The 8,629-nt window shown below is 37.1% G+C and overlaps 2 protein-coding genes across 2 annotated transcripts; both read left to right on the top strand.

Annotated features, from left to right (window-relative positions):
* The first annotated feature begins 2,746 nt into the window (after positions 1–2,746).
* LOC117800704 (olfactory receptor 2T29-like) lies at positions 2,747–3,394 on the top strand. Its single transcript, XM_034653262.1, has one exon. The coding sequence runs from the start codon at positions 2,750–2,752 to the stop codon at positions 3,392–3,394; it is 645 nt and encodes a 214-aa protein (XP_034509153.1). The 5' UTR covers positions 2,747–2,749.
* A 1,507-nt stretch (positions 3,395–4,901) lies between these two features.
* LOC100471158 (olfactory receptor 2T29) lies at positions 4,902–5,864 on the top strand. The gene has a single exon (XM_034653263.1). It carries the CDS (start codon positions 4,902–4,904, stop codon positions 5,862–5,864), a length of 963 nt encoding a protein of 320 aa, XP_034509154.1.
* Positions 5,865–8,629: the final 2,765 nt, after the last annotated feature.

Below are 8,629 nucleotides of genomic sequence, written 5' to 3'. Positions count from 1 at the left end.
TCTTTTCAGAAAGGAGAGATGCATTTACTTCTATAGTTTTTTCTTATTTATTTTGAGCTATTTTAAAATTCTACCTACATTTCAAATCACAGACATACACACACATATCTTTGCCTCAATAGGTGAACTGCGACCTCCTTCAGTGTAATCATTTGAATTTGTCTTTTGTCTTCAGCATTTAACAGAGATGTAGGCTTTGAGTAGCCAGAATTTCTTTTTTGGAAAGGGGTTGTATTTTAGTCAGAGATAAACTCAATGTTGCTCAGTTTCGCTTCATGAGATTTAGAACAAATGGTAGGAGATTTAAATAGATGAATTTGGAGAACCATGTACTAGTTAGAACTAAGGTAGGATTTTCCATAAAGATCTGCTTAACCAGAGTAAAAATTAAAAAATAATATATATATATATATATGTAAAAAGAATAAATCTGGTGCTACAGAAATTATCAAATCTCAATTCTTATGTGTATGAATAGATAGTAAAACTGGCCAGCTGAAGTAATTCATCTTATATCATAAATCACAAATGGTAACTGCCATCTCTTAAACAGATTTTGCATAGTAATCACTATAGATATTAACTCTTTAAATTACAGTATATGTGCTTATTCATTGTAACTGGTAATGTTCTAGGCACCTTCATGTTTTATATCATTTAATCCTGAACATACCTAAGATCTAACATTATTATCTTGTTTCAATGTAAAATGAACAAAGGGAGTGTTGGTGAAGGATAATCTGGACCCACACAGAATAATCTCAAAGTTTGGGCTCCTAGATTGATGTCTCTAGGATATCTAAGTGTTAGTCATTGGTGGAGGACCCTGATCTGCTGCTGGGGATACATGAATCACTCTGCACACCACAGAGCATCACTCCCTGGCCTGATTCTAATGACAATGGGGTTAAAATTTTGGTATAAATATTCCCTAAGTTATGTTTCAGTTACTTTCTAAATCTTTCTTACATGGAATATATCTCTAAGAGTTTCAAAGATCCAGTTGGATACTTAAACCAGAAAGGTTGATTCAATTTGACTTCCATAATTAAAAAGTCTAAAAATGAGAGATTTTATTGTCTTCCTTTCAATGATTCACTTTTTTGTGTGTTTTTATATGGTGGTGATTCTGAAAATTTCCATACTCATTGATAAACAACACTATCTATCATCAGGAAAACTCATGACCTTGAACTGTGGCAACCTTACTGTAAGTTACCAATATTTAAAAGTTTTTTTTTATTTGAATGCACTTGACACACAAGGTTAGAGTAGGTTCAGGTATGCAACATAGATATTCAAGAAATTATGTGTTATGCTATGCTTACATCAGTGGTAGCTTCCATCTGTCACTACACAACACTATTAGAATATCACTGGTTATATTCCTTATGCTGTGTCTTTTATTCCTGTGACTTATTCATTCCGTAACTGGAAGACTGTATCTCCCATTTCCTGTCATTAATTCTGCCCATCACCCCATAGCTCTCCCCTGTGGTGATCATCAGTTTCTTCTCTATATTTCCAGGTCTCATATTGTTTTTGTTTGTTTATTCATTTGTGTTTTTAGATTCCACATATGAGTGAAATTATGCAATATTTGTCTTTCTCAGTCTGACTTATTTCACTTACAATAATACTCTGGTGGGTCTTTTGTAAAAAAGGGCAGAATCTCATTCACTATTATAGTGGCAAATATATATATACACATACACACAGAACGTATATAGGCACACGCACACACACACACACACACACACACACACACTCCTTTCCTTCTTTATCCTTTTGTCTATTGAAGGAAACTTAGGTTGTTTCCATATCTTGGCTATTGTAAATAATGCTGCAGTGAACATATGGGTGAATATAAAAATAAACAATAGAATATTACTCAATCATAAAAAGTTTGAAAACTTGCCATTTGCAATGACATTGATGTAGCTAGAGAGTATTATGCTAAGCAAAATAAGTCAGAGAAAGAGAAATACCATATGATTTCACTTGTGTGTGGATTTTAAGAAACAAAGCAAATGAACAAAGGGAAAAAAATTGAGAGAGAGGCAAACCAAGAAATAGAATCTTAAATATGCAGAACAAATTGATGGTTACCAGAATGAAGGTGGGTATGGGGATGGGTCAAATAAATTGTGGGGATTAGGATTACACTTGTGATGAGCACCAGGTATTGTATGAAAATGTTGAATCACTATATTCTACACCTGAACACTGTATGTTAACTAACTGGAATTTAAATTAAAAATTAAAGGTCATATAAAGATTAAAAAAATACAGATGCAGAGAGTGGTTTTTGTTTTCTTTAAGGAAATACCTACCTAGTATTGGAATTATTAAGGTACTGATATTTTTGACCCTGAGTTGTGAATTCTTAGATTTCTAGTAAATTTGTTCAACTACAGGTAATTTATACTCCTAAACTTTACAGGTCCTTGGAATTCCCCCTTCTTGGCACACTGGCTATATATATGTATACATGTAAACACACACACACACACACACACACACTCACACTCAAGCTCACTAAACATTTATTTCAGGTGCTCATATCCCAGGAGTGATCTATTAACTCCACAGCTCTCCTTGCTGCANTATATGTATACATGTAAACACACACACACACACACACACACACACTCACACTCAAGCTCACTAAACATTTATTTCAGGTGCTCATATCCCAGGAGTGATCTATTAACTCCACAGCTCTCCTTGCTGCACCAGGCAAAATACAATGGAGAACACAACGTGGGTGGTCAACCATACTGGACGATCAGATTTTGACTTGGTGGGACTCTTCAGTCAATTCAAGTATCCAGCTCTCCTTTGTTTGGTCATTTTTGTGGTTTTCCTGATGGCCTTGTCTGGAAACACCATCCTGATCCTTCTGATACACTATGATGTTCACCTTCATAACCCCATGTACTTTTTTATCACCCAGTTATCTCTCATGGATGTGATGTATATTTCTGTCACTGTGCCTAAGATGCTCATGGACCAGGTCATGGGTGTGAAACATATTTCAGCCCCTGAATGTGGGATGCAGATGTTTCTCTATCTGATGCTAGGAGGTTCAGAAGTTTTCCTTCTAGCTGCCATGGCATACGACCGCTATGTGGCCATCTGCCATCCACTCCGTTATCCTATCCTCATGAATCATAGAGTATGTCTCCTCTTGGCATCTTCCTCCTGGTTTCTGGGATCTATGGATGGATTTGTGCTCACACCCATCACCATGACTGTCCCCTTCTGCAGATCCCGGGAGATCCACCATTTCTTCTGTGAGGTCCCTGCTGTAATGAAGCTTTCCTGCTCAGACACTTCGCTCTATGAGACACTCATGTACCTGTGTTGTGTCCTCATGCTCCNGAATAGATAGTAAAACTGGCCAGCTGAAGTAATTCATCTTATATCATAAATCACAAATGGTAACTGCCATCTCTTAAACAGATTTTGCATAGTAATCACTATAGATATTAACTCTTTAAATTACAGTATATGTGCTTATTCATTGTAACTGGTAATGTTCTAGGCACCTTCATGTTTTATATCATTTAATCCTGAACATACCTAAGATCTAACATTATTATCTTGTTTCAATGTAAAATGAACAAAGGGAGTGTTGGTGAAGGATAATCTGGACCCACACAGAATAATCTCAAAGTTTGGGCTCCTAGATTGATGTCTCTAGGATATCTAAGTGTTAGTCATTGGTGGAGGACCCTGATCTGCTGCTGGGGATACATGAATCACTCTGCACACCACAGAGCATCACTCCCTGGCCTGATTCTAATGACAATGGGGTTAAAATTTTGGTATAAATATTCCCTAAGTTATGTTTCAGTTACTTTCTAAATCTTTCTTACATGGAATATATCTCTAAGAGTTTCAAAGATCCAGTTGGATACTTAAACCAGAAAGGTTGATTCAATTTGACTTCCATAATTAAAAAGTCTAAAAATGAGAGATTTTATTGTCTTCCTTTCAATGATTCACTTTTTTGTGTGTTTTTATATGGTGGTGATTCTGAAAATTTCCATACTCATTGATAAACAACACTATCTATCATCAGGAAAACTCATGACCTTGAACTGTGGCAACCTTACTGTAAGTTACCAATATTTAAAAGTTTTTTTTTATTTGAATGCACTTGACACACAAGGTTAGAGTAGGTTCAGGTATGCAACATAGATATTCAAGAAATTATGTGTTATGCTATGCTTACATCAGTGGTAGCTTCCATCTGTCACTACACAACACTATTAGAATATCACTGGTTATATTCCTTATGCTGTGTCTTTTATTCCTGTGACTTATTCATTCCGTAACTGGAAGACTGTATCTCCCATTTCCTGTCATTAATTCTGCCCATCACCCCATAGCTCTCCCCTGTGGTGATCATCAGTTTCTTCTCTATATTTCCAGGTCTCATATTGTTTTTGTTTGTTTATTCATTTGTGTTTTTAGATTCCACATATGAGTGAAATTATGCAATATTTGTCTTTCTCAGTCTGACTTATTTCACTTACAATAATACTCTGGTGGGTCTTTTGTAAAAAAGGGCAGAATCTCATTCACTATTATAGTGGCAAATATATATATACACATACACACAGAACGTATATAGGCACACGCACACACACACACACACACACACACACACACATGTAAACACACACACACACACACACACACACACTCACACTCAAGCTCACTAAACATTTATTTCAGGTGCTCATATCCCANCATATGTATACATGTAAACACACACACACACACACACACACACTCACACTCAAGCTCACTAAACATTTATTTCAGGTGCTCATATCCCAGGAGTGATCTATTAACTCCACAGCTCTCCTTGCTGCACCAGGCAAAATACAATGGAGAACACAACGTGGGTGGTCAACCATACTGGACGATCAGATTTTGACTTGGTGGGACTCTTCAGTCAATTCAAGTATCCAGCTCTCCTTTGTTTGGTCATTTTTGTGGTTTTCCTGATGGCCTTGTCTGGAAACACCATCCTGATCCTTCTGATACACTATGATGTTCACCTTCATAACCCCATGTACTTTTTTATCACCCAGTTATCTCTCATGGATGTGATGTATATTTCTGTCACTGTGCCTAAGATGCTCATGGACCAGGTCATGGGTGTGAAACATATTTCAGCCCCTGAATGTGGGATGCAGATGTTTCTCTATCTGATGCTAGGAGGTTCAGAAGTTTTCCTTCTAGCTGCCATGGCATACGACCGCTATGTGGCCATCTGCCATCCACTCCGTTATCCTATCCTCATGAATCATAGAGTATGTCTCCTCTTGGCATCTTCCTCCTGGTTTCTGGGATCTATGGATGGATTTGTGCTCACACCCATCACCATGACTGTCCCCTTCTGCAGATCCCGGGAGATCCACCATTTCTTCTGTGAGGTCCCTGCTGTAATGAAGCTTTCCTGCTCAGACACTTCGCTCTATGAGACACTCATGTACCTGTGTTGTGTCCTCATGCTCCTCATCCCTGTGACAATCATTTCAAGCTCCTATTCTTTCATCCTCTTCACCATCCACAGGATGAACTCAGCAGGGGGACGGAAGAAGGCTTTTGCCACTTGTTCTTCCCACATGATGGTGGTCATCCTCTTCTACGGTGCTTCCATCTATACCTACATGCTCCCTGCCTCCTATCACACTCCTGAGAAGGACATGATTGTATCTGTCTTTTATACTATACTCACTCCTGTTCTAAACCCTTTAATTTATAGTCTTAGGAATAAGGATGTTACAAGGGCTCTAAAAATAATGTTGAATGTGGGATCGGTCTTTGAGGAAACTATAAAGTAGGAGCTATACGTACTATTTTTTCCCTTCACTCTACAAATTAGAACTTTAGGATACTATGCCAATGTTTTTCCTTAGATTCACACACCATGATGTGTCATCACCAATTTGTTCCTTTTGGAGGAATTGTTAATCTGTACTGGAAAGATCTTCATTTTTACACTTTGGCATTCAAAGCAATTGTACAATTCTATTGGTATCCATGTTATATTTTTCTGAAGTTTCCAGTGTGATTCTGTGGAAGAATATTCATATTCTTAAGAAATACATAATAAAATAATTAGAAACAAAATAATAAGGTGTGCAATTGGTGAGAGAGAGATGGAGAGAGAAGTGATAAAGCAAATGGGGCATAAGATATAGGAGAATCTAGGCAAAATATATATGACTGTTAATTGTACTATTATTATTTATACTATTTTTCTGTAAATTTAAAATAACTTAAGAATAAAACCTAAAATATCAGACTTTAGTCTATTTTAAAAACTTGTCCTTGCTGCATGGTGGCAGTGTAAGTGACGAATCTTGGAAATCATGTGCATATTAACATGGCTGATCAGTAGTGCAACAATCCAGTTGTTTGCCTGCATTTAATAAGGACAATTTTGTTCTTATTTTCCAAACCTGAAGACCTCCGTGGCTGTTACTTGTATCTGAAATCATTAGTCCATTGTCGTAGAAGGTACTGTGGGGAAAATGTTAACCCCGTGAACGAGGGCTTAGGGAAGTTTTCCAGTGTAAGGTGGTATTAGAGCTGAGATTTGAAGTATGTCACTTATTGTACAAAGAAACAGAGTAAGACCATCAAACATCCAGTCCTTCATTTCTTCAAAAAACATGTCTTATGCTATATAATAATAAAAAATAACTATTAGCTAACTGAATTTAACGTATAAATAACAAATGTCTACTGCCCCTGAGGAATTTGATCTGTAGGTGTAGTTTGTGCAAACAGTTGTAAGGAAATATATAGATTGTTTAAGGCTCATGTGGAAAGGGTACAGTTTATTTTTAAAATATATATTATTTATTTGACAGAGACATAGAGCCAGAGAGCATGAGGGAATGGCATATGGGGAAGGAGAAATAGGTTCCCTGCTGAGCAGGGAGCCTGATGCAGAGCTCCATCCCAGATCCTGGGGATAATGACCTGAACTGAAGGCAGATGCTTAACCAGCTGAGGTACTGAGATGCCCCAAGAGTACAGCGTATAAGGACACACTAATTCTACCTATGACATGTGATTTCAACCAAATGGAGAGGCTGAAAGAGACCCTACATCTCGGTGTTGAATAGTGACTAGATGCTACCTTCATATGAGTATAAGGAGGTTGGGACCAGGGCTCTTGCTCAAGGACATGATGCCACAGATAAGGAACACTATGGCCAAAGTTCAGGTGGTTGGCCAAGCAGGAGAGAAATGTTCCAATAGCACCTCTTTCCTGGTTCACTTTATAGCTTCATTTCTTGCCCTTTTTTGATGTAGGTATGTAAAAATAATAATACAATTATCTGACTTGGATTTTAGAAAAGTTAAATCATTGGGAATCTACTGGAGAAGAGCAACATTGGAGGTATGGAGACCAGGTTGAGTGATGATGATGACCTGGATAGTGTTGATCTAAGTGGAATGGATCATTCTAAGTGGAATTAGGGGCTTTTAGGGTGTAAGTAGGCCTCTTGTACCTGTTCCATAAAACCACAAACTTGGTTGCATGTTTACCAGTTTCCAGTTAGCTGTGACAACTTGTGAATTATCAGGAGGTTTCAAAAGGGGTCATTCCCCCCCTTAAATTCTTGACACACTCAATTCCTTCATGAGTATAAAATAAGGATCTTGAGGAATTTTAGGAAACAGTGCTGGACAATTTGTTTGGTATTTTTTGTTGTTGCAGAAAAATGGAATGAATAAAACATGTACACTATTTAACTTTAAAAACAATTGACACATGTATATATCACCCCTCAGTTTCTTGGACCATGACACATACTTTGATAGTTTCACTTAAAGCACTATAGATATGGGAAACAAAATGGGGAAAAACAAAATAAGGCATTCTATGAAGCCATATTTTTCCAGAGATGAATTTTTTATTCTATCTCAAGGGAAAAATGATAAAAATATTTTAGAATGATGTGTTTTTAATAAAATATTTAAGGGGTGCCTGGGTGGCTCAGTCGGTTAAGCATCTGCCTTTGACTCAGGTCATGATCCCAGGGTCCTGGAATTGAGCCCTGCATCGGGCTCCCTGCTTAGCAGAGAGCCTGCTTCTCCCTCTCCTTCTGCCACTCCCCCCCCCAGCTTGTGCTCTCTTTCTCTGATAATAAATAAATAAATAAATAAATAAATAAATAAATAAAATCTTTAAAAAATATTTAAAATACAATTTTCTATAGCCTGTACTAGAAAAGATTTACAAGAACTGTGTAATTGGGAAATTCTTAATCAAATTATATATAGTACATTATACTCAGAATTAATAGACATGAAAGAATAGTTGTTGCTCCAAGTTTTGTATCTAGAATAAAGCAACAAATGAAGATTTTCTGGGACTCAAGTGCACTTGCTTACAGTGCCATTTAAGTAGCTGTGCACTGAAGTAGTTTAAAATGTTCAGATTTCAGAATGTGTTCACATGCTTGTGCTTGTGCTCATGATGCCACTAGCATTTGGCCAAAGACATTATTTTTAACCCATGAAAACCAGCCCTCAGTGTTCCTGCACCCTCTGAAGGTCACTAAGGACTATGATTGGAATTATTACAAAT

Source organism: Ailuropoda melanoleuca, unplaced genomic scaffold (assembly GCF_002007445.2).
Source record: "Ailuropoda melanoleuca isolate Jingjing unplaced genomic scaffold, ASM200744v2 unplaced-scaffold7500, whole genome shotgun sequence".
NCBI classification, from domain to species: Eukaryota; Metazoa; Chordata; class Mammalia; order Carnivora; family Ursidae; genus Ailuropoda; species Ailuropoda melanoleuca.
Note: the sequence above shows the minus strand (reverse complement) of the source record. Positions and strands in the feature narration are given on the sequence as shown.

Bases quoted from the DNA above. Each gene is read 5' to 3' on its own strand.
- LOC100471158 (XM_034653263.1), top strand. From the start codon at position 4,902: ATGGAGAACACAACGTGGGTGGTCAACCATACTGGACGATCAGATTTT.